At 40.0% G+C, this 27,282-nt stretch overlaps 1 protein-coding gene across 2 annotated transcripts in view; it reads right to left on the reverse strand.

The window, feature by feature from the left end:
• The window catches only part of PRKCD (protein kinase C delta), a 70,399-nt gene that overhangs the window by 8,826 nt on the left and 34,291 nt on the right, over nt 1-27,282 (reverse strand). For both annotated transcript variants that reach the window (XM_083352676.1, XM_083352677.1), the window contains 12 exons: nt 26,950-27,149; nt 26,417-26,477; nt 16,809-16,965; nt 16,230-16,261; nt 15,734-15,819; nt 13,776-13,905; nt 13,322-13,422; nt 12,928-13,024; nt 11,514-11,635; nt 9,712-9,885; nt 8,885-8,976; nt 426-488 (listed from right to left, as the gene is read on the reverse strand). In XM_083352676.1, coding sequence (XP_083208802.1) covers nt 426-488; nt 8,885-8,976; nt 9,712-9,885; nt 11,514-11,635; nt 12,928-13,024; nt 13,322-13,422; nt 13,776-13,905; nt 15,734-15,819; nt 16,230-16,261; nt 16,809-16,965; nt 26,417-26,477; nt 26,950-27,149 — 1,315 coding nt within the window. The remainder of the gene's footprint in view (nt 1-425; nt 489-8,884; nt 8,977-9,711; nt 9,886-11,513; nt 11,636-12,927; nt 13,025-13,321; nt 13,423-13,775; nt 13,906-15,733; nt 15,820-16,229; nt 16,262-16,808; nt 16,966-26,416; nt 26,478-26,949; nt 27,150-27,282) is intronic.

Genomic DNA, 27,282 nt, shown 5'->3' on the forward strand with positions numbered 1-27,282 from the left:
GCTGCCTTCTAGATCTACAGTATAAATTGAAATTGTGCTTTTGAGAGAAGTTCAGCCCAATTTATTATAATCTGAAATGTGAATTATCTCCTTTGTCATTCTAGTAAAGATAAAGGGCTACAGTCTTGGGGCTAAATGCCAGCAATTAAGAATGTGAAACAAAAACTCTTTTATGTAATGTAAATAATAGCTTTATCCATCTTGCCACCGCGATAAATGTAAGAAAATAATTACAGATTGTTCTCAAGGGTTTTCTGAATTGCCCCTATTTAACACCTCTGGAATAGAATCAAAATTTTAACAGCAAAAAATTCCTTGTGACACATATTCACATCGTATTAATCACAGATCCCACCAATTCCTGAGTAAGGCATAATCGTTAAAATACTGTATGACACTCTTGTTAAGGTCAACATATCACTCACCTATAAATAATGCCTTTACTATGAAGAAACTGTAAGCCACACACTATTTCAGCACCATAAAACCTGAAATCAAGCAAAAACATTCTCAAACAATGTAGACTTAAAGTGTTAGTATATCACCTAATTAATAATATTAATTATATAATATCATAACATATCAATAATGTTCTATTAATGTATTGGCTACATTTCCAGTCATTTTAGAAAGCTTTCCGTGTCCGCTTAATGTTGTAGAATCTGCTTGACATGGCTTCCTCAAATTGCCTTCCCAATTGTATCAGGCTATTAATATGCTGCAGTAATTAAAACCCTCCCATCTAACTTGGCTCCAGTCATGTCTCCTTTTCAGCTCCCATCCTATCCAAGCCTTTTGCTCTGCACAACTAAAAAGCAGCTCTTCCTACCTACAAGTTAGAGTTTGTTTTAACGCAGAACCGGGGGGGGGGGGCTGTCTTGGAACATTTTTTAATTAAAAAGATTTAAACCAGCCTTTCTAATTAAAAAAAGTTTGCAAGGCCTGAAAAGGAAAGATGCTGAGATATACCACTATTATTTTGCTTTTTCCTCAGGGATTTTTATTTTTTTCCTTTTTCCCTCTTTGGTCCTTTTAAGTCAGTGTTGATTCCTGGTGATTGTCTGAACTAGCCCCTGCAGTTTTTTCAGGAGTGGCTTGCCACTGCCTGCTCCCCAGGGCTGAGGGAGAGTGACTGGCCCAAAGTCCTCTGCTGACTTTTAGGCTGAAGATGGGACTAGAACTCCCAATCTCCCAGCTTCTATCTAGTGCCTATCCAAACTTGTCTTCATTTCTAAATAGTCCAGCAATGCTTCCATCAGTCTAAATGTTTTCCCTGTGTCTAAAGTAATATGGCAGCAGCCCAGATTTGATTTGGAGGTTTTATTTAGAATCATAATGTATTTAAGTAAACTTCATTATTAAATAAAACCTGCCCTATTAGTAACTTCTTTGTAAGTTTTATTGGCAGTTTTAAAAGCCCCAATTGTGGACATGTTTGACAAAAAGAATGGAACAATTTATAAATGTGTTGATGAATTGGATTAGAACAGGCAATGCTGCAGAAAGAGAAACAAAGCCTGCATTATAATGAATAGGTCTGATTAATGCTGTGGGATTCAGGAATGCTAGCCTGGAGACTTTGTGAAAATATCTAAAGTTTGCTAGAACTGTGGGTAATAATTTAAACCCTTCTTTCAATAATCCTGCTTCTAATAAGTTTCTCAGAAGAAAAACACTTCCTTCCTCTACTACGCAGAGAATTTAATAGCCAAATTGAAAGATCCCGTAACAATCTTTCCTTTTATTAAATTTTATATTTCTGCAGCTTATATTAGCAGTGAAGATGCAAACCTGAGGATAGTTTCTGCCACGTTTATATTTCCTACAATTTTTTCCTATAGCAATAACCCTGGGAAGTAGCTTGGGCTGAGGGACTGAACCAAAGTTACAGGTAGCTTTCGTGGCTGAATGTGTACTTGGACCCGAGTCTCCCCACTCCTAGTCCAACACATTAAACCCCACATTAACTTCTGCAGAAGTTAACAACTATATCTTCTCTCCTTTGCAGAATTTCCAGCCCAACACATCTGGAGGATAATAGGTGGGAATAGCTGCCCTGCTTAGTGCACTTTAAAAATACCACCTCAAAGAAACATTATGATCTGACAATTCTAACACTTTGGGAGTTACTCTAAATAAATTCATTGACCCTTCCAAAGTACGTTTGCTTGCATAGCATTTCAGCCCACGCTTAGGTGCTTAGCTATGGGTAGAATATCCACCTCTCTTATTCTCAGGAAGGCTGAAGAAGAGGTGGCTGTGAATGATGCTCTCTTTCAGTCAAGTGAGTGGGGAAACCAGGCCATTTGATGAAGAAGCAAGTGCTTCTCAGCAGCATGAAAGAATGCCTATGATGGGGTGGGTGGAGGGAGTCCAGGGCAGAGAAAACAACAAAGGGATTTGACTGGAAGTTGAGCTATGGCAACTGGACTTATTTGCTTGTTGATTTGGGAGTAAGTCCATTTGCCGTGACTCAGCTTCCAGACAATTCTACCTGGATGACTGAGAATCTTTATTGACATATTGCCATGTGCTTTGGGGAAGAAACCCTGAAGTTGGTGCGGGAACACCCCTAAGAATTTTAGGAGTTAGTACATTCCAATGACTCTCTACTCAGATTCCCCTAACCACATGATTCAGACTGAAAAAGTGGATAAGCAAGGAAACGTTTCAAGTCAACAACAAAATAAGTCCAGTTGCCATGACTCCAGACAATTCTACCTGGATAACTGAGAATCTTCATTGACAGCAGGTTTTGTTTGTTCAGAAGCTTACATTTTTTAAAAAATGAAAAGATTTTAAATTTCTGGTTTCTGTCTAGTTTAGGTAACTTTCCATTTTATTAGGTTATTGTTTACACTGCTTTGTTATCAGGACACATAAATATGTGAAAATATGAGAATGTATTGTTACAACTTACACTAATGGCTTTATTTGTATGAACTGTGCACCAGTGTCTCTTGAGTAATGTGTCTAGTAGAGTAAAACTATTTCAACTGACAAAGACTTGTAGCAATTATTGCGATCATTTTTAAAAAATATTTAGTTTCTGACAAGGAAACATTCTGCTGATTTTACAAAGATACACAGCTTCTCTGGAATTGTACTTTATTCTTTATCGCAAGTACTTTCCCTTTCACCTTCTACTTTCTCTACAGGAGTTTGCAACTGCACCCAGAAATATCAGATGTTTCCAACCACAGTCCAAACCAAGTGTCTACTTTTTCATTTTATGAGTGGGATGGAACCTTTAAAGTAGTTTACCCATGTGAAAATCCTTCCTTAGGCTAATCTAGCTAGACTTCAACAGCCCTGATGTGAAGCTCTCCAATCCTGCTGGGTCTCTCATTTACAGCATTTCCAGCCTAGCACACCAGGAGGGTACTAGCCAATACTGGAAATAGGTTTTAGAGTGATTGTGTTGTACACCCCACCTCTCATTTTGGGCCAATCATGACTTTGTTCAGTCTGGCAATCACTCTTTCCAATTACTGATTCTGTCCCAATAAGTTCACACGATATCATTTCCTGTTGGTACACAGTTAAGTCTGACATTTTGGGGGGGGGGGTCACCTGCAAGGGTGAGGAATTTTGCAATAGTTCTGCTGGGGAAGAGAGGTTGAGCCCTCAGCCACCCCAGTGAGAGAGGTTATCTGAGCAGAGTCAGATAACATCATGATAAGCAGCTTGTACTTCCCCACCAACGTGCAAAGGAAATCTTGATTCAGTACCGGAAATCTGTCAGGGTCAGATGGGAAAAAAGAACTTGCTTGTCCAGCACCTTTAACTGCTATACCAGTCTGGCTCTCTACCTGACAGACCTGTTTTCCAGGCCACAAATAACTAGCTTGGCAATTATACTGTGCTTAAGGTAAAATAAGTCTACAACCTGCCAGAATCCATACGTAAGTACTAAGTGTCCTAATTTTTTTAAAAAAAATTGGGTAAATAAAAATGTTGGTAATTACTGCATTATTTTCAAGGTGCCTACAGTTTCCCCTTTGTGAAGATAGGAGAATTCTCTTCCAGTCATCAGGCACTTCATTCACCCTCCAGACATTCTCAAAATACCTAATGATTCCACAAGGCCATTAGCAAATTCTGTCAGTGCCTAGAATAAAATTCATTTGCCCTTGGAGGTTTAAGAAGATGGAGCCAAAGCAGGAATTGTTAGTTCTCGCTTTTCTTTTTACCAATTAGCATTTTTTAAAAAAATCTTCACTGAGCAGTGATTCTTTCCTTTTTTATTTTGAATATACTGAATATAGTTGGAGAAATCTTTTTGGCTGTTCTTAGTATCCTTCACTAACCTCAACTCACTTTGAGCTTTCTGATACGATTTCTACAATTCTGGCTTACTGTTCGTGATGAAGTATCACTCTTTCCATCTCTTATATATGCCCTTCCCCCCCCCTCAGATTTTCACTATTTGTTCTCTCTCTCTCTCTCTCTCTCTCTCTCTCTCTCTCTCTCTCTCTGTGTGTGTGTGTGTGTGTGTGTGTGTGTGTGTGTATGTAACAATGGGTAGCTTCTGCTGTTTTCCATCTATTTTTCTCAATGAAATTATTTGCAACTATGATTTTGCTATTCCCATTTTTAGGAATTCCCATCATGAACTTCTTTTTCCATTAGCTACTGCTGCCATGGATCTTTATTTTAAATAAAAGATGAATGTTTAAATGCATCTTTGAAAAACAAAAGTCCTACAACTGAAACTAGTTTTTTATTTTGGAACTGGTAGATAAACAGTTGGATAAAAAAACCTAATAGAACTCTGTTTTTATATGTGATAAAAATAGTGAAATTATTAAATGCAGAAAGGTGGAAAGATTTCATTTTATTCAGGAATGGATGGTGAACATGATAGAGCTTGTCAAGATGGCCAAATTGACAGCTTTTATTAGAGAAAGAAATTGTCTAATGCTGACTGGAACCACTTTATTGACTTTTGCGTGAAATAATAAAAAAAATAAACGATGACATATGGTTTTGTTTGTTAGAAAAAACATGATTATAGAAACAAAGTAAGTAATGCTGTAACCATAAAGAGATTAATTCATATTTGTACTTAGAATTGTTACCAAAGAAAATTGGAATTCCCTTCTTTGTATATTCTTTTTTCTTTTCCTTTTTTGCACTTTTAGCTATATTTTTATTATGTCCTTCTATTCTCTCTCTAATATGCTCTAAATATTGATTTTTTGTTAGTTTTTATTTCACTTCTTCAAAAATTTAGTAAAGATAAGATATAGATATGTAGATATAGATACAGAAATCATGAGTGTAATTATGTCATTATTTCCCCCCTCCTGTTATTGTTATAAATCAAGGATAGGTGCCCCTCATGGGTCTTCACCTAATCTTCTAAAGAATATAGTTGTCAGCAAGTCAAGACATGAATGGCCTGGAATGTCCAGGCTTGATAGAACATTAGGTTAATTAAAATCTTGTTACTGCAGTTTACTTTTGGTAAGCCTGATTTACAGCTTCTTGATTTAACAGGCAATGGCAGAACCCACGTGTTTTTAAATGATTCCCCAGTATTGTAACCAGATACTACAATAATACAATATTGCCTAAATCATTCATTGGGATTTCTAAGTAGCTGATGATTCATTTAACATAGGGTGTAATTTTTCCTCCCTTTCTATTATTTCTGTATTTTTTATTTATTATTTTATTACTGGTATTTCTATGCCACTCTAATCCAGGATAGTTCTCAGCAGTGTGCACTGAGCTTATGAAACTTTTTTCTGCATTTGTCTCCTTCATTTCTGTCATCCATGACCCTACAGTACAGTTGTAATATCCATTACTTTCTGTCCTTGCTATGTTTAAGTGATAATTTTAATTATCATAAAATGGAAAAAAATATCCAGTAGCTGTTTATATCAGTGGCCCCCAACCTTTTGAACACAGGAACCATTTCTGTGGAGAAAGGTTTTTCCATGGATCAGAAGGGATATGGTTTTGCATGCTGCCTGCATACCTCAGATGGCACTTCGCTTGCTTGTGTGACCTAGTTTCCGGCATGCTGCTGCCTGATGCCGGTCCATGGACCGGGGGGGAGGGGTTGGGGACCCCTAGTCTAGATGATATTTATGATAATTATATGATAATTCTAGGATTAGAAGCAAATGTCTCTTAACACCAACTTTTGAAGAATATGAGCTTTTCCTAACAATGATATTGTGGCGCATATGTCTATGCCTAGATTTTGAAGAACCATCTGATTTGTCACTATGATAGCTGAACACTAGATCAGTCATTGTTCTGATCCAGAAAGAATCTTTGAGATGACTTCCGGTGGCGACGCAACGCCGAAGACAGCTGTTTTCGGGCTGCCCGCTCCGCAGCTGTGTTTTTCCATCGTAAACAGCGCCGATCAGCTGTTTAGATGGATTTGAAGCCCCCTCCTCGGGAGAAGAGGAGGGGGTGAGGCCCCAGGTAGGGGTTGAGCTCTCCGGGGCCGCCTGAGCTGAGAGTTTGGGCGGCTGAAGGATTGAGCCCCCCCGAAGCCTGGGTTGCTCCGAGCTGCGCAGCGCCCCTGCTCTGGGATTTATGGAGCAGAGCCAGGCGTTAGCAACCACCCCTGCCAAAAGGAAATATTTTTGATTGTCAAGATGCAGGCAGAGCGGTACAGGAGGTCAAGGTGATGTGGACTCTTATCTTTACTCTCTAGCTCAATGGATTTTATAGCTTTAAAGTGAAAGTGCGCAATAAGTGAAAGTGGGGGAAGATGGCGGCTAAAACTTCTAAAGCTCTTCGGAGTGCGGGGTCTTCCCTGGTGCAACAGACCTCATTGCAAGATTTGCTTCCTCCTGCACCTCCTCCGGCATTGACGCTTAAGGATTTACAAGATGCTCTTGGAAAGCATTCACAATTGATGTCTGACATGATGGATGAAAAGTTGAAAAAGCTGGAGGAGAAAATGGAGGAGAAAATGGAGAAATTGGAGAGGAAGATGGAAGAGAAGTTTAGAGCAATGAGGGTGGACATGTTGTCTATGATTGAATCTGTAGCTGAATGTGTGCAACAGCTGGATGTAAAAGTGAAGGATCTCAGTCAAAAGAACTCTATATTAGAAGCAAAGGTATTAGAAAATGAAAATATAAGGGATAAAATGGACGGAGAATTGAGCCTTGTTCAGTATCATCAGATGCAGTATGCTATTAGAATCAGGGGTTTAAAGGAGAATTGTAAAGAAGATTTAAAGCAGCTGATTTCTGAGGCTCTGGAAGGGGTATTGGGCCGGCCAGCCAGCATCTGAAATTGAGGGAAATATGGACAAAATTTTTCGTGTAAATTCATGGATTGCAAGACAGAGGAAGTTACCCAGAGATGTGGTGGTCTATTTTACAAAGAGAGTAATTAGAGATGAAGTCATTCAAGCTGCTTATGATACTAAATTGGTAGTGGCTGAGCAAGAAGTCTTGGTTTTAAAAGAGATTCCTCCGAAGATTTTAAGGAGAAGGAAAGATTTTGCATTTCTTGTACAGGAACTTAAGAAATGTGATATTAAGTTTAGATGGGAGATTCCAGTTGGACTGGTGGTGACGCATGAAGGTAAAAGACATCGTCTGGTTACTGTGGCTCAAGCACGTGATTTTTATAGCAATGTGTTAAAAGCAACCCCCCTATCATTTTTGGAAGCTGTAAAGGGATACGGCGAGGGAAAGTTTCAAGATGTTGCAGATAGACAGATAGAGGACAATGGTGTTGGAGGGGATCAAGATACAGTTTTATCGGATGTTGCAGGAGGCCAGAGGATGACTCGTGCCGCCCTAAGAAGAGCGAGACGAGAGCAAGAGCAAGATCAGCAGAAAGTTATGGAATCTCCAAAGTGTACTTACAGTGAAGATGTGGGAGGGGCGCGGTCCAAAGAGGTTTTGGGGGTCATGACAGACGTGCTCCAAAAGCTTTGGGGCGTTAAGATTGCTGATTAAATTTTTAAATTAGAATGTCAATGGATTAAATTTATCATAGAGGAGAAAGAAAGTTTTTTTTAATATTTAACACAATTTAAGATTGATGTTATTTGCTTGTTAGAAAAGTATATTAGGGTTATGGACTAAAAGTATGTGTTGAACTAAGAATGGGTATGCAAGCTCCTAATTAACAACAAGTTGTCTTACAGACTGCTTAAACCTTTTTTTTTTACTCTTTTTATTTGAACTCAAGGATGATTTGGAATTGCGAGACATTTGGCGTGATACATGCAAGAATTATTTTTGATCATAGTTTAGTTTGGTTGGAGATTGTTAAGGTTAATAGAGATAGGCGCTTTTGGTGCATAATTGAGAATTTGTTTAGAAATTAGAGAAAGGTTGGAGAATGTAAATAGTAGGTGAAAGTTTTTTTTTCTTTCTTTTTTTCTTTTTTTTGAAATTAATATGAATAAGGACTGGGATTAAGGAAATCTATTCTGAGTAAAGCTCTTTTTCTGTTTTCCTCTTTTTCTTTTTTACTTTATTTGTAATATTAATATTGTTTGTATTCATTTTATATGAGCTAGAGGGAGATAGAATTAATAGTTTATTGTTGATAACATAGGGGTGCTTATGTTTGTTTTTTGATTTTATACCCTGTATTTAGCTCTGGGAAGTCGGGGGGGGGGGAGGAGGGAATGGGGGAGAGGGATAGGGAGGGTTGGGTGGGGGTGGGGGTGGGGGGGAGTAAAGTCAAAATGTATTGTAAAACTTTTTAAATAAAAAAAAGAATCTTTGAGATTAATAGACTATATTATTTCACAGAGGTATAGAAAATAGCATTAATTATTTAATTAATTTTCTCCTTCATACATCTTAAAACACTTGGGCTTGTACATTTCTTAAAACTGCCTTCCTTCAAATCCCAAACTTCACATTAGGCTATTAGAACTTACGTAGCTCTGAAAAGATCAAAACGACCTTTGTCCTGTATATGGAACATTAGATCTCCACCATTGAGGAACTCCATAACAAAGATCAAATGCTCCTGTTTACAAATAAGAGAAGAAAATATTAGCCCTCTCAGAGAACTGCATATGCAGCATAAACATTTTTTTTCAAGTGAGTCCAATCACATATGGTGAAAATATCTTGTTGAATATCTTTACAGTAATGTCAAGACACATTTTTTTTAAAAAAAATAGAAATCACAGTCCCCACTAATTTGTGTAGCAACTCAGAACAAAAGCTTTGACCTGATATGAAATTCCAAGCAAAGGAGCTGTAGCCCTCACTATCCAAATTTCTTGAAAAGAACACCATTTGCATACAGGTTGAGGGAGGTGGCCTGTGAATACTTTGCACAAAGACACCTAAACCGGTTTGAGATCCAAGCTATTTATACATGAAGATAATGTCCCACCATTTAGCTCTAAATTGTGATTATTCAAAGTCATGGATACTAATAGAGGTACTGCTGAGAATGCATGAGTGAGGCCAAAAAAACCCCCGCCAACCCTTGACATTATCTATTTAATTATACATAATTAAAACAAACATGATTCCTTCCCAATCATATATTTTTAATTTGAAATATAAAATTCAACAGAAATGTATGTGAGTCTCTGGATGCCACACATAACTTTTAGAGGTTGCATGTGCTCTCAGGGGTCTTAAATTCTGCATTTCTGTCTCAACTAAATTATATTATTCATCAAATAAATCTCCAATACATTGTCAGTATATATCATATCAAAAAAGATAATCAACTATTGCACTGTACCTTAGTCTGAAAAGTACAATAAAGATGGGTAAGAAATGGGTTTTCCCATGCAAGTGCCAATACACGCTTTTCCACCATGGTACACTCCACATCATCATCAATAAGAACCACATCTTTTTTCAAAGCTTTTACTGCAAAAAATTCATTCTTCCCCTTAAGCTCAGCTAGTAGCACCTGTGAAGTGGAAGATATATAGAATGCAGTTAGATGTAGGAGCTCTTCCAAATGATAAATTCCTGGACTTTTTCTTATGCTACTGGGATTATCCAGTCAATTAATTGGTAATTGTACTTATGTCACTAACTAGGTGGCAACATCAAAGTGATGCTCTCTGATCTCAGAAAGCTAAACAGGATGTCCAATTAGATATCCCCAATAAATCCAGGGCTGTAAAATAGACTGAGAATTGGGGACAAAATATCTTGAGATAAGACAATAAAAACTACTTCAGTGGCAGGACCGAAAATTTTTATAGACATGTCTAGATAGTCACTTGGAGTTAAGCTCTACTGAATTATTCTTTATTTTTATGGAATCTATTGAAGTTGTCTGTTTGGTCCCAACAACTAGGGACAAATTGTCAAAAATCCCCTAGCCCTGTGAGGGTCATGGGCAAAATGACAGGCATTCTAGGTGGTTTCCTGCAATGCTTTAGAATATCCACCCCCACCCCCAGTAGCAAGCTGAGTTTCCTCTGCCAAATTCTTGCACATCCAAAAATAATAAAATAATGTGACAATAGTCATAAGTAGTTTATTTATAGGAGATCTTAAATGCTTAAATGAATAAAGACATTTCAGCAAGAATGTGTATTTAAGCTTTATTTCTACCACATTTCAAAACAATACTACAAAAAATGACTTCTTGCTAGCTGATAGATTAAAGAAACAGAATTTTCTCAGATATGTGAAGTTCTATCAAACTGGACAAAAGTAATTAAATGGAAGAGTTTTATACATTTGTGATTTGTCTATGTAAAATAAAATTGCATAAACTAAAACATCCACTTCAAGACAAAGATGATATTGTATGGTAGTTATATACCAACACTTAGAAAGAAATTTCTTATATCGATTGAACAGAATCAGATTTACTAAAATTCTAGTTCAGCAAATTCATATTAGGTAAAGGTAAAGGTTCCCCCGCACATGCGTGCTAGTCGTTTCCGACTCTAGGGACCAGTGCTCATCTCCGTTTCAAAGCCGAAGAGCCAGCGCTTGTCCGAGGACGTCTCCGTGGTCATGTGGCCGGCATGACTAGACACCAAAGGCGCACGGAACGCTGTTCCCTTCCCACCGTAGTGGTCCCCATTTTTCTACTTGCATTTTTACGTGCTTTCGAACTGCTAGGTTGGCAGAAGCTGGGATGAGTAACAGGCGCTCACTCTGCTACGCGGCACTCGGGATTCGACCCGCCAAACTGCCGACCTTCTGATCGACAAGCTCAGCGTCCTAACCCACTGAGCCACCATGTCCCTAAATTCATATTAGAGACTTGAAATTGAAACTTGCATTGGAAATTAATACATGTTTGTTCAGAATGCTGAATGCTGTTTTTTATGTACAAAGGACTGACCAGTTCTATCACTGATCAGTTTCAAATATGTCACAGCACCAGTGGTTTACAGTCTATATGCTCAGAAAAATAAAAATAAAAGAATTTAAATAGGCATATACATATGTAATTAAATATATTAAATTAATCCAAAATAACAAAATATTTTTGCATTAAAGTAGACAGCTAGTAATTAAATATTCTATATAGAAAATAGATACTTTAAAAACAATGCATCTTCAACTTACCTTTCCAAAGCTTCCTTTTCCAAGAACCTTATGGAATGCAAAACTATCTATGTTGAATTTTCTCCTAGTGGATAGTTGTGAGGGTGATCTTCCCTCCCACAGCTTATCATATTCACAATTATCTTCAAAGACAAAATGAATAATTTTTGCTATTTCGTTTAAATATTTTGTATAGCACTTACAGCTCATAAGATGTTCTGTGTAGCTTCCATTATTACTAGCACATGTATATGCATGTGCATTTTTGAAACTATAATTAAGGAGTGATACCATTTCAGAAATATCCTGTACACTCATGGTTTATATGTATATGGATTTTAAACCAAATATAAGTTTAGTGAGTTGCGTATTTTTACCTGAACTGTCAAAAGTTTTAAGGGTTGACAAAATGTGTGATTAGATCTTCTTTTAAAATATAGGACATCTAGAGAAGCTGGAACTAGTTTACCTAGATTTTATTATGCCATCATTCTGTTTATGTGGAGTAACTGCAACAATACCTGCACTCTAGCAAAAGCTCTACCCACATGAATAAAGTACACACAAAGCCACCGACTCAGTTTAGACCAGTTTCCTCTCTTATCCTCTAACACAGCACTCTTTAGATTCTTCAGTCTATACAGCAAAACTCCCTCGCAAATCAAAATAGCATTTGCTTTAGTGCCAACGTGACAGAAGAGTTGGAACCGACTAGCTGCTGCCTGGGAAACATTCCAGACAAGCCCAGGTGGGAGAGAGACAAGGTGGGAGAAAGTCCAAAGCTAAAATAATGTTCTAAGCAAAGAATATTCTTATAATTCTTCATCCAATCACACAAGACTGCAATTAAGTTGACTAGCTTTTGGCAGAGATGTCTTACAAAGCCACACTAATTCTGAGATAAAAGTGCAGCACAATCTATCTCTGTAAAGGCATTAAACCAAAATCAATTCAAGTTTAAAAACATAGTAATTGAACTGATCTGTTCCGATGCAGAATAATTATGAAATACATTATTGGCTCTTCATATGAAATTACTTCTAAATAAAGTAACAAAATTATTTTTAAAATAAAAAAATATTCACATGCTATTTCGAAGTGGATTCAATTTTTTAAAAAAATCATACAAAATATTGGTTGTATGCTTGCACTGAGTTTATTATATATATTTAAATATTTCTGAACTGCTTGTCATGCTATACACCTCCAGGGTGTGAATAACATTAAAATATAAAATTTACAATGTAACATATAAATCAGAAGCTATGCCTAGTGGGATTGTATCCTTCAAAGACATCAATTATCATGTTGAATTAAAACCTCTACTGGAATTTCACAGAATACATGTCTGAGCAGAAAAGGCCATTCTGATTGATGGCAAATGAGTATCTACAAGAAGGGGTATTCAGAATGAAAAGAAACAATTTCATTTTACCTGTCATATCTACACGAAAGCCTTTAGGTTTCTTGTCAAAATCCTGATAAATCCCAACACTTTCTACTGATCCTGAATCAGATTTTCTGGTAGACTTCTGGAAAGATAAATATATTCTTCTATTATTTTGGTATCAACATATATGTTTATTTTTCATATACTTATGGCCAAATGTTTAAATAAATATTGATACTGACGTTAGCAAACTAAGGGAAGCTTTCCCTTTCAATATAAATAAGTGTGGATTTCTTATCTTTAACAAATAATAATGACGGATTTTAAAAGTTGCTGCATTCCACAAATGTCTTTAGCACTATTTGGAATTCATAATTGTATTTATTTATAGATTTAAATGTACACGTAAGGGAACAGTAAAATGATTAACAAGACATACCTGACTAACTTGAGTTAAAGCTTCTGCCAATAATTTCTGATTGATTCCACATAGATTTGCCACTTTCTTTTGACATTTATGATGCACATTCATTCCACACTCTAAAGAAAAGAGTTTATTATTAATAAAAGTAACACTTGTAAGCATATCAACAATCTAGTATTTTTACCAGCGATAAACTGGAAGTGATTACCTTGTTGTGTTCTTTAATTGAACCAAAATATACAGTTTAATTTTTCTGTTCCTATTTTTGGCATAAAAAGAAGAAATTTGCACTCGCTGAACCACAACCCCCTCCCCCCCAGCACAAAAGGTTTTGGTTTTGAGATCATTTGAGTATTTTAGTTGTAAATACTGCTGCAAGTTTATTAATCTTATTTGTATTCTGCCTTTCATAGATCTTTTTTCTTGTTTTCTATTTTAAACCTTTAATGAGTGAAAATAAAGACTGTACCTTCACATTTTAATCCTTGTTTTACTAGTCCCCAGAGAAGACTACCGCAATGGTCGCAGAAAGTAGGGCTCATATAATTATAAACTTTGAACCTGTGAGGCATATCAATATGAAAGCGCTCTTTCTGAAACTGAAGATACATTTATATTAGAATCAAAGTTAAACGTCCATCTCCTCTCATGATCACCAAGTTTCCAATGCCAAAGTTAGTTAAACAGTTATGTAACTGTTGAAAAACTGATGTACATTTATCATAGTCAGATATTTAGAAATTTCTTATTCATTTGAAAATACAGTTTACAGCCTACACAAGCAAAACATCTCAAGTATTGTTCTGTTCACCATGCTATGCTAAAATTCTTTTCAATATTAAACTTCTATGTGTTTAAATTCTTCTGAAATCTAAAGGATCTTCCAGTAATTTACTTCAGTGAGCTTTTAGAGTTGGGCTTCTTTGAAAATATGGGGCATCAATTTAGCATCCTAAAAATTACAAATTCATATATTTTCAGGGGGCAAGTGTGGGGAAGCAGACAATGTTGGCAAACAAGCAATACACCTGATCAATTCCACAGAGATTAAAAAACATCTGCAGAATATAGGCGCCATATCAGGGGAATAAATAATTTCAAGCATGTTCTATCCACTTACAGTATTGCTGCATAGTTTTAAGTTTGCAGTAAAGGATTATTAAAAGACTTAAATCCCAGCAGCCACAAGTGAATAAGGCATTCTTGAGAATGTGATGCTACCTAAATTCATGCTTAGATTAACAAAATCTTTCATGCATTTTCTTTTTTATGCAAGTTTCGGTCAGACTCTGGCTGAAAAGCCCAATGAAATTAACACACCAGAGACATAGTGATCTCTAATGTAAAACTTTATTAAGCATAGCATACCAGTAGGATTGAAGCAAGCTAGCTCTAGCAATATGGCGGGAAACAGATAACTAAGAGAGAAACTTTCCCTCCCCCTTTGACAGTTCACATTGTCCAATAAACCGTCCAGCAATTGTAATGAGAAGAAAACTTCGGTTTGTCAGAACATGTCTTTGGCTGCTTTGGCTCTCACACTGATAGGGAACACCTGTGGAGCTCAAGCTCTTCCCTCCCCCCACCACCGCAACTGTAGGCAAGCTAGAAGCACTATGGCAGTCCTAATGACAAACAATGGTTTCGTAGCTTGACAGTTTCATTATTAAATTGCTTAGCACTACTTTAAAATATGCCATGGCATATTGATAAATAAATACTCTAGGAAATTTAGCATTAAGTACTTTTGCTCATGTTTTTGCCTATTTCAAACAGAGCCAAAATGGGTGATTTGCCATACTCATTTTCATTGTGCTTTTTCCATTCAAGGAGCAATCACTGATCAAGCCCTCCATGTAATGCCAAGATTCTAAGAAAGCTGCACATAGTTTTCATAAAAAAATTAGGGTGCAACTGAACTACAGGAGCAATGAGGTCTTGATCTAAAGTAATGGTCAGAAATCATCCATTTTAAAAAGATTTTTGAAGAGTTATGTTTCTGGGTCACAGAGACCAGCCAATGTTTACAAAACAGAATCCATGCAAGGACTGTGAACAGAATGCAAAGTTTCCTGGAATTTCTTTGAGGACCTTTGTATAATCTTTTATGAGCTCTGCTTCATATCCAGTATGTGGGGGAAAAAATCAAAAGGGACATTTTAAGTTATTGCAAATGGTTAGGTTCTTGATGTAAGGATTTCCTCCAAAAAGTTATGGAAAATATCTACATTGTTTTGTCTCTGCTCTACATAGGCCCTTTCTTTCTTTTTTTTAATTTTTGATAACTTGCCTTTTATGAAATAAAATGTTAAACAAAGGACAGCTATAAACAAATTAAATGTGTAAATATAAATTCAGAGTTTCTTTTAAGATGTTCTTTGTCATGGAATAAGCATTATTTAATATGTAAGATATTGTGTTACTTACCACTGTATCTCTACTGTTTGCTGCGGTTCCAGTACATCTCCCAATGATTTTATCAATGCACTTTTTGTGAATAGCAGCATTACATTCTTCAAAACAACAGTAACAAAAGGTACAAAAAAATAAATTTCATCTTTTGGAGAAAAAAATCAGGGAAATTTAATAATCCCACAAATTTTGATCAATTGACACTTTAATATGTCAGAAAAAGCAAATTATATTATTTTGTTCTTTTTATTTAGTTTATTATAATTTTATTTACCTTGGTAATAATTTTATTATTACATGATTTTATCATGTACAATAAGCTTATTTTTTATGTATAGCTTAACCTTTTATTGTTTGCTTCAGTAAACTATTGTGAATATATGCCTCTAGTTTCTAAAATTACAGACAGTATATCTGTATTTATTAGATGGTGTTTCTTTTGAGCAAAACTGAAATTAATGATTGAAATTATTCACTGACCCCAAAATAAAAACTGATGCAGCAAACTTACGTCTACATTTGTATCCTTGCTTATTCAGCCCCCTATAAAAGAAACAGACAGAAAAGAATAGTGAAATAAGATTTTAGAGAAATATGAACTGGGTTTTGATAAATATAAGAATGTGGTAACAAGACTGGAATCAATTAAGTTTTCATTATAGACCTTGGTAGTCCTGTTGTGTATGGCATTAATTTTAGTATCCTAAAGTGGCCAGGAACATTTCTGCATTGTTGATCCACCTCCTGGTATTCATTTCCATAGGAGAGGGAGGCAGAATCATTATAAATATCCACGAAATCTGATCAGGTTCTTTTTAAAGGGGAGAAATATATCAGGGTTATTATGTGTGGTGACCATGGAGTTACATATATCATTAGTTAATTTATCTGTTAACTAACTCCTATTAACTGTCAGATAAGCTGATAAGATTTCTTAGGGCTTTCTAAAAGCAGAGTGAAGTTCTCTGAGGAAAAATAAGGTTATAATACAGTCTTCACATCTCACAATGAAAGAAAAATGATAGAAATTCTTCAGTAGAATTATTTACATAAAAATCATACATCTAAAAAACAGAGTTACTTTCCTTACCAGACAAAATCTTTGCAGACAGAGCAAAATGTAGGTTGTCCAAAAAAAGTGGCGATGAACTCATGATTTTTAATATAGTGAATCTTTGCCTGCTTAATTGCTCCTCTTCTATTTATAGTCACAGTTCCTTCATCTTCTATCATTGATTGCAAAGGGTCTTCAAGTAAAAAATAAAACATAAGTGAAGTTATAAAAAGTGTTGTTCTTCGTTTGATTGTATGCACTTAATTTTCACCAACCATTTGTTTAATTAACAAATTGATATAATGAATTTATATGTAATATAAACATGCAAGAAAATCCTATGTGTTTGTTCCTTCACCAGGAAGTGTATTTTCAAACACTGTTTTAGCAATTTTATGTTGCCAGCCAAAATTCATGCATGCTTTAAAAATTACAGTCGAAGAATAAATACAACAGCCATAAATGCAATGCTGGAGAAAAAGCACTATGCTTTACTATTTCTGACCATTAAGGATTAATGGCATACAGAATACCAAGAGTGAGCATGGAGTTATTTAATAAAGGCTTCTTTGCTTAGTGTCCTCTAGATATAACAGCATTCCCAGAATTTTCAGCCAGGCAGCAGAGCTTTTTTCACACAACTATTGCAGCATCCCCATGGACACATGATCAGCATTTGGATGCTTGGCAACTGGTTCATATTTATGACGGTTGCAGTATCCCGGGGTGATGTGATCTCTGGCGATCTTCTGACAAGCAAAGTCACTGGAGAAGCCAGATTCACTTAACATCTGTGGCAAGAAAGGTCATAAAATGGGGCAAAACTCATTTAACAATTGTCTCGCTTAGCATTAGAAATTTGGGGTTCTATTGTGGTTGTAAGCTGAGGACTACCTATAATCTATTCCAAGAGATTTCACAGGGTATGTGAGTTTGTGTATATGAAATTATAGCTAAGTTTCAGAACAGGAGAACAATCTTTTTTCCTAAATTCCATATTCTTCCAACAAAAGTGCTACTTTCTTTTGTTTGTGGAAAATTTAAAGTTGGAATCAGCTTGATTAGCCTTACACTAAAAAGAGCATTGCTACTTCAAAACTATTGTTGTTTATATGCATTAGTCATCTTTAGTGCTCACTTTCTTTCAAAGTGAATGGAACAGCTGCTTTTTCTGGGACTTGAATTCTAAAGCACTGAAACAGCAGCCTAAGCAGCTTATTTTCACTGTGGAAAATTATTCTAATAGCTCAAATTGCAACCCTAAAAAATACATTTGCCACTGAATCTAATAAATATGTTTAAAACTAGGAGCAAAGCCAAAATGCTACATTATGATAATCAAGATGATACAAAATGTGCTTTACTTACAGTATATATTTTGGAAAAAAAACACAGGAATAATGAATATAACAATAGACTTCAAACCGTACTAGATAAATCCTATGAAAGGGCTTTAAAATCGCTGCCTATTATCATGATCCCAGTCTTGTTCTTGATTTTTGATCATAACAAACATACCGTATATACTTGAGTATAAGCCGACTCGAGTATAAGCCGAGACCCCAAATTTCACCCCCAAAAACTGGAAAAAGTTGTTGACTCGAGTATAAGCCGATCCGCCGTTCTGCAAGCCTCTGCCGCCAGCAGAGGCTCGATCCGCCATTTTGCAAGCCTGAATACACAGGAATACCCTGTGTGGCCTTGGCTCTCCGGGAAGCCCTGGCTGTCCGCTTCCTCGCTCCACGTGCGTTCCCCGGGCAAATCGCGGTGCCCAGCAGGCGAGGAAACACGCCTGCTCCAGTCGCCCCCCCTTCCCTCAGGAGACGCGAAGCAAGTGACCGCCCAGAGCTTACCGAGGACTTGCTTCGGTGCTTCCAGGATCGCGCGCACCTCTCCCAAGCCGCCGCCCGGAGACCTGCCGAAGTTTGGGGAGGTTTGGGGAGGTGCGCGCGCACCTCCCCAAACCTCCCCAAACGTCGGCAGGTCTCCGTTCCTCTGTGCCCTGCCTGCCTGCTTCTTTCCACAGCGGAAAGAAGCAGGCTGGCAGGGGGCGGAGGAACGGAGACCCGGCGACGTTTGGGGAGGTTTGGGCGCCTCCCCAAACATCCCCAAACGTCGCCGGGTCTCCGTTCCTCTGTGCCCTGCCTGCCTGCTTCTTTCCACAGCGGAAAGAAGCAGGCTGGCAGGGGGCGGAGGAACGGAGACCCGGCGACGTTTGGGGAGGTTTGGGCGCCTCCCCAAACATCCCCAAACGTCGCCGGGTCTCCGTTCCTCTGTGCCTTGCCTGCCTGCTTCTTTCCACAGCGGAAAGAAGCAGGCTGGCAGGGGGCGGAGGAACGGAGACCCGGCGACGTTTGGGGAGGTTTGGGCGCCTCCCCAAACATCCCCAAACGTCGCCGGGTCTCCGTTCCTCTGTGCCCTGCCTGCCTGCTTCTTTCCACAGCGGAAAGAAGCAGGCTGGCAGGGGGCGGAGGAACGGAGACCCGGCGACGTTTGGGGAGGTTTGGGCGCCTCCCCAAACATCCCCAAACGTCGCCGGGTCTCCGTTCCTCTGTGCCCTGCCTGCCTGCTTCCTTCCACAGCGGAAAGAAGCAGGCTGGCAGGGGGCGGAGGAACGGAGACCCGGCGACGTTTGGGGAGGTTTGGGCGCCTCCCCAAACATCCCCAAACGTCGCCGGGTCTCCGTTCCTCTGTGCCCTGCCTGCCTGCTTCTTTCCACAGCGGAAAGAAGCAGGCTGGCAGGGGGCGGAGGAACGGAGACCCGGCGACGTTTGGGGAGGTTTGGGCGCCTCCCCAAACATCCCCAAACGTCGCCGGGTCTCCGTTCCTCTGTGCCCTGCCTGCCTGCTTCTTTCCACAGCGGAAAGAAGCAGGCTGGCAGGGGGCGGAGGAACGGAGACCCGGCGACGTTTGGGGAGGTTTGGGCGCCTCCCCAAACCTCCCCAAACCTCGGCAGGTCTCCGTTTCTCCGCGCAGACCTGCCGACCTTTGGGGAGGTTTGGGCGCCTCCCCAAACCTCCCCAAACCTCGGCAGGTCTGCGCGGAGGAACGGAGACCTGCCGAGGTTTGGGGAGGTTTGGGGAGGCGCCCAAACCTCCCCAAACAGGAACGGAGACCTGCCGAGGTTTGGGGAGGTTTGGGGAGGCGCCCAAACCTCCCCAAACCTCGGCAGGTCTGCGCGGAGGAACGGAGACCTGCCGAGGTTTGGGGAGGTTTGGGGAGGCGCCCAAACCTCCCCAAACAGGAACGGAGACCTGCCGAGGTTTGGGGAGGCGCCCAAACCTCCCCAAACGTCGGCAGGTCTGCGCGGAGGAACGGAGACCTGCCGAGGTTTGGGGAGGTTTGGGGAGGCGCCCAAACCTCCCCAAACAGGAACGGAGACCTGCCGAGGTTTGGGGAGGTTTGGGGAGGCGCCCAAACCTCCCCAAACGTCGGCAGGTCTGCGCGGAGGAACGGAGACCTGCCGAGGTTTGGGGAGGTTTGGGGAGGCGCCCAAACCTCCCCAAACAGGAACGGAGACCTGCCGAGGTTTGGGGAGGTTTGGGGAGGCGCCCAAACCTCCCCAAACGTCGGCAGGTCTGCGCGGAGGAACGGAGACCTGCCGAGGTTTGGGGAGGTTTGGGGAGGCGCCCAAACCTCCCCAAACAGGAACGGAGACCTGCCGAGGTTTGGGGAGGTTTGGGGAGGCGCCCAAACCTCCCCAAACGTCGGCAGGTCTGCGCGGAGGAACGGAGACCTGCCGAGGTTTGGGGAGGTTTGGGGAGGCGCCCAAACCTCCCCAAACAGGAACGGAGACCTGCCGAGGTTTGGGGAGGTTTGGGGAGGCGCCCAAACCTCCCCAAACGTCGGCAGGTCTGCGCGGAGGAACGGAGACCTGCCGAGGTTTGGGGAGGTTTGGGGAGGCGCCCAAACCTCCCCAAACAGGAACGGAGACCTGCCGAGGTTTGGGGAGGTTTGGGGAGGCGCCCAAACCTCCCCAAACGTCGGCAGGTCTGCGCGGAGGAACGGAGACCTGCCGAGGTTTGGGGAGGTTTGGGGAGGCGCCCAAACCTCCCCAAACAGGAACGGAGACCTGCCGAGGTTTGGGGAGGTTTGGGGAGGCGCCCAAACCTCACCAAACGTCGGCAGGTCTGTGCGGAGGAACGGAGACCTGCCGAGGTTTGGGGAGGTTTGGGGAGGCGCCCAAACCTCCCCAAACAGGAACGGAGACCTGCCGAGGTTTGGGGAGGTTTGGGGAGGCGCCCAAACCTCCCCAAAGGTCGGCAGGTCTCCGTTCCTCCGCGCAGTTTTTTTTGTTGACTGGAGTATAAGCCGAAGTGGAATTTTTCAGCCCAAAAAGTGGGCTGAAAAATTCAGCTTATACTCAAGTATATACGGTACGTACATCAGTGGTGTGGCAGATTTAGGAAAGAAAAACTGGAGGTGTTTACCAGAAATCACCTTTGGGTGATTGGTCTGATTTATTTGCTATTTAAATTACTACAAAAGTAATCTACTAAAACAAGAGGAATAAAGAATAAAAATTAAAAGTCTGGTCATTTCCCTTTGAACTATACTTACATAAGATTCCTAATCTGATCAGGTCCTCCCACAATTATTTTAGAATAGAAAGGAAATGATCTTGACATCTTACAAGTAATTAATATTAGTCATATGAGACTCATTCTATCCAAGACATAACATACAATATAGTATGTTTATGGGCTGAATAAGGAGACATCAACTGGGCGCTTCTAGGAAAGCTATTACTGCAGTTCCAAATCAGATTGGTTGCCACCTTGAGATGCTCTATTTGTATGCTAACTATGTAATGTACTTTGTTGTATTCTGTTCTCCTTCTTCGAGCCAATTATTGTGATAAGGGCCAAATATTCCTCCCAAGCACTTAGCTGGAATCCCTAAGATCACAACGCTCCGCCTTTCATGAACTTAAAATCAGTGAAGGAACAATGAAGCAATATCAGAAACTTTGAGTCTGCTTTCCACAAAGTCATGGTCACCCAGAGAGAGAACTGGCTCTCTTAGCACGGGAAATAAGTTGTTGAGCTAGAGAAGCTGAATCTTGAGGCACACAGGAATATCCTCTTTTCGAACAGAGGCTGCTAACAACAGGGAAGTGAAGGGCAAGGAATACATTTTTGCTCTGCCTAGGGACACCAGCATTTTCAATCCAAGTTGGAAAATAGGCTGAAGTGAACTAGCTCACATTCTTGTCAAAGGACTTGCAGAGGAGACCTTGGACTGTTTCGATGGGCTGCAAAATTATGCTCAGGAATGCCTATTCAGTTTAAAGCATCAAAAAGGAAAGGTGATTTCCAGTTTTTCCTTCCAAAATGTGCCTCAGTACTGATATATGCTTGTTGTGATAAAAAATCAAGAACAAGAAACTGATCAGAACAAAATAACTGAATACCAGCATTATGAATACTATCTTTAAAAATAAGAAATTCAAATATCAGTTATTTATTGATGTTAACTTCTGCTGTACAAAATTTGGCAAGACTGATTGCAGTTATTTCACCTAAGAGGAGAAGGTTCATATAAAATTCATCAGAGCAACATGGAGCATGAAGTAATAAGGAGGATTTTTTTCCAGTTATTTCAACACATGAAGAATTAATCTTACAGTAGATAGGTTCAACAAGGTATAAGAACTTGTTTCCCCAAAAGTAAGACCTAGTCTTACTTTCTTTTGGGCTCTGATTTACTTTTGGAAAAGGCTTACTTTTTGCCAGTACCAGTAGGCTGCGAGTGCGCGGGGGTGGGGTGGGGCCTGTGCTTGGGGTGGAGAAGCAATGCGGGGTTGAGAGCATGGTGGTGGACCAGGTATGGTACTGGTGGGACGTGTGCCCTTCCCATACCAGGCGAGCCCCTGCAGTCCTGGGGCAGCCGTGCTGGGAGGTGGTGGGAAGGGCGCTGAGGTGGGGGCAGCAGGCCAATTCCAACTTTTCACACACAAAAAAGATCTTGTGAAGCTGGAATTGATAGACCTTCGCCCCCCCCCAACTTCTTTTGTTTCCCTGCACGATCTGGAAGGCAGGTAAGGGACTGCAGGGACTGGCTTAGCATGGGAAGGGCACACAACCTGCCTGCCTGCTTCACCACCCTTCCTCCCCAAACCTCTGCCACTTAGGCAGGACAGGCCCAGCTAGGCCAGGCAGGCAGCCTCTCCGGATCCCCGGGGCAAAGGCCCCAAGCTTTGGCTGGAAGAGTGTCAGCTTGGCTGCCCAACCTCAGTGCCCTTCCCGCTGCTGCCCAGCATAGCTGCCTGGGCATGCAGGGGCTAGCCTGGCCTGGGAAGGACATGTGCCCCGCCTGCCCGCTTCACTACCCTCCCTCTCTGAGCCTCTACCAGTCCGCCTGCCACTTTGGTTGGCCTGGCCACTGCCCAGAATGGCCGCCCCGAGGCTGCAGGCGCTGGCCTGGCATAGAAAGGGCACGCGGCCTGCCTGCCTGCCTGCTTAGTTTATTGGCAGGTCTGCTGCCACCAGGCCTCCCACACCGTTGCCATTGCTCGCGGCAAGATGCTGCATGGTGCTTTGGGCCGGCCTGAAGCACCACATGGCGTCCTGCCATGAGCAACTGTGATGGCATGGGAGGCCTGGCTGCGGCAGTCCTACTGGTAAAGTTCACCCCCCTACCCCTGCCCCAAACTAGGGCTTACTTTTTTGGGGGGGCTTATATTAGGCCCACCCCCAAAAATCAAGCTAGGGCTTACTATTGGACTGGGTCTTACTTTCAGGGAAACACGGTATGCCAGATTTTTCATATGGAACTGATGAAAATAAAATATTAAATTTGGCTCTAGAGAAGAACGCTTGCTGGGATGGCAAATATATAAAGTGATGTAATTGTCCTGCTTCCATTTGGCATTTTCTATGGGTTTCTGAGATCAGGCTAGTCATTGTTTGATGTCTGATACTTAGAAATATCTTCTTAGCATAAATATATTATGAAAGAAATTTTTAACCATCTATCGAAATATCATATGATAAAAAGATAGGAAGTCATTCTTTGTGACTGGATGATTTGAGGGCCATAATTGTGAAGCCATAATTGTGAAGCCGTGCAATGCCTAAATCACTGGGAAATGACAAACATTCTAGTTTCTCTACATGTGTTTTGGCATAGTGGGAGACTGGCAAGCAGGTAGTGCAGATATACCTGTGGAGAAACAATTACTGAGCCAGCTGATGCAATTTGCAATGCTGTATTATAAATCACTTTTTCCTTTGAGCCTTTTATCTATGTTCTTACTTGTAACAATTAAGATAAAGAATACAATATGGATTTTCTAATCTAACATGTTGGGTGTAGTGGTTGCATATCAGCCATAAAATTTCCCATAAAAATATTAATAACAAAAGTCAATTATTTGAACTTTCAAGTCATTGACAATATATGTCAGCAAATCATCTTTGGGTATTGTCTGCTAGAGATGCAGTTTGGCAATGGGATAATATCTGAATTATGACTAAGTTGTTGATAAAGTGTGCCACAAAAACATCTCAGGTGTTCTCTCACCCATTTCTTATTGCCTTATAAGAAAAGTATAAAAAAAGAATTGAAAGCCCCCAGATGATGCTTGAAAATATTGCATAAACACAAAATCTTAGAAGTGTACTATACAATTATCTGTTGATTCCAGCACATCCATCTGCTGCCCTTCAAATTTGGGGATCTTAGCAAGCTAAAAGGATATGGATCGGTCTAACAATCTCTCTGTGATTCTCTTAATGTTCATTCAATAAAATTCTTTGGAGCATTTCACCCTGGACTGAGTCTGTTTTTTTCCATATACTAAAAAACATATTGGCTCTCAACCAACACATCATCTCCATTACCATTAAATCGTTAGCCAAATCCATGGTGCAGATAGGATCGCCCATCAATTCTCTTTACAAACACAAGAACCTGAATGTTTTGGAATTCTGTCAAGTCTCTGCAAATGAAATTACTGGTATGTACAGAATCAATCATGCTATGAGCCCAGAGAACAGAGCATCCAGGGATGTGAATCTTTAAAGGCAAGATGAAATGTTGACTAGGCATTATAGCTTGAGTTGGGGCTAGAGAGGTTATAGTTCCCTAGTCTTTGTCTAGACATGTCCTGGGCTCTCACAATATAAACAAGCTCCTGAACTCCTGTATTTAACCTTTTCTTCTGGAGATAATTGAGTCTAGTTCTACCTATTTGCCTGGATAGTATAGCCTGAAGAGATGTGGTTGGAAGTCCCTGCATCTGAGATCTGGATAGCAGAGACTTGCACATAGGTCACTTGATTAATTAAATTTCTATAGCCACCCATTTCAAGCAAGTGACTCTGGGTGGCTTTGTTGGGCCAAAAAATCTGGTGGCCTGACCAAGAGCTCCATCAAATTTTTTAGGCACTGCTACAGAGCATTGATGATAAGATGCTGGAGTCAGCTGCAAATGTGCAATTTGCATGGTGAACTGAAAAAGCTGAACTTTTAATTGTTCATTTTTTGCTCGTAATTACTCCATTTCAATGACTGCACTTAAAGGAGTACTCATCTATTGTGTTGAGATGGCAAACAATCTCACACTCCACATCAGCTGATATAGTCTGCAACAGTGCCTCCCAAGCTACCCTTCATACCAGTGCACTCATTTCAGATAATCCCTGTGCTTTAGGTGAGATTCAGTCTGTTCAAGGTATTTAGGCTGATGCCTAACAGTAAATTTTCTCTTCAAAATATACAGGAAAAATCCAGGCAGATTTGGACTAGGGTCATTATATTTCAAAGTAGTTTTAACTACTGTATATATTGGAAGGTTTAGCTTTCTATTTTTTCTTTTTTCTCAATTTTTTTAATATACAGTTAAAAACGAAAAAACACAGTGGACATGATACAACTTCCCTGGTTTAAACAATACTATTAGTATTACCTTGTGAAAAGAAAAAGGTTTCTTTACATTATAACAAAATATACATATAGAATCTATAAAGTCTCTAGTAAGCATTCTTTCGATCATGTACATCAGGGGTGTCAAACTCAATTTCATTGAGGGCCACATCAGCATTGTGGTTGCCTTCGGGGGGCCGGGTGGGTATGGCCAGGGTGGGCGTGGCCTACTGGGTGGGCATGGCCAGCTCTACATCCTTGGCATCAAGGGTGCCTATGGGGGCCTGGGCAGGAGTGGGACAGATCTGAGGGTCTCTGGGCCAGGGCCAAGGCAGCGGGGGCCGTTCCCTCACTGTTTCCAGGATGGCTTCGCAGGCCACATGAAACCACTTCGCAGGCCGGATCCGGCCCCCGGGCCTTGTGTTTGACATGTCTGATGTACATTGTGATTAGATAACTTTCAATTCTATCTTATAGAGAAAAAACTATCAACTTATCAATCCACATTTGTCCCAGCATTCCTCCTTGACTTTAGCCATTTATACACTTCATTCCAAATTTTGTAATAATCTGTTTCGGTTTTATTTTTAAGCTCTAATGTTAACCTATCCATTTCAGCGCAGGAGAGGATTTTATTTATTACTTCTTCTTTGGTGAGGATTTCTTTTCCCTTCCATTTCTGAGCATAGGCTAGTCTTACTGCAGTTAGAATGTGCAGTGCTAAATACAAAGATCCTTTACTGAATTTATCTTTAGTAAAGGTTTAGCTTTCTTACCGCCATCTTCTAGAAAATATTGTACAGCCATGAGTACTTTTCCTTGAGGTTGTAAATCAAGCTAAAAAGGAAGAAACATTTGAATTACATGCAAGTTTTGGTAAAACTCTAAAATAATCTTTCTACAGAGAATTAAAAATGGCCCAAGTGATTGCTGAGAGCAGTGTTTCTCAACCTCAACAACTTTACGACATGTGGACTTCAAGAATTCTGAGAGGTGAAGCCCAATACAACTTACAGTTCTTGAGGCTGAAAATAATACCATTGTTTTATAAAAGGAAATGTATTCCAGTAAACATTCTCTAAAGCAATGTGTCTAAGCCTTAGTAACATGTCCAAGGAGGACATTACCTACAGAAGATCACCTCACAAAGAAAGCACTATGGTATCTCCAGTTGTCTCTGAAGGCTGTAGGAGGCTAAATAAGTAAGTTTCTTGGAAACCAGATGTCTTTTGAATATCCTGCTTTTGAACTCTAGTGGTCCAAATATAAATAATAACAAAAATAATTGATCTCATAAATAAATACACACCCAAAACTCTGCTTTTCCATTGCCTTTCTTACATCTTTCAGCCAAAACAGATACACCTACAGTCACTTCAGACAGTGGCTCTTCTGCGGCCTTCATGAGAACAATCTGAATCACACGTCCTTCATAGATGTGAGCATCAAAGGATGTTTTCCAATCAGGATACATAGTAGGCTTCTTCTGAATCAAAGTTTTTCCTCTCTCTGTAAATACCACAAAAATGTATGGATGACAGATTGACAAGAAAAGCTCTGTAGTTTATCATATATTGAAACTATATATGGTCAATTTATTAATTAAGGAAAGGGAAAAATATTTCAATAACTTTAAGGAAAT

Source organism: Vipera ursinii (assembly GCF_947247035.1).
Source record: "Vipera ursinii genome assembly, chromosome: 2".
Lineage (NCBI taxonomy): Eukaryota > Metazoa > Chordata > Lepidosauria > Squamata > Viperidae > Vipera > Vipera ursinii.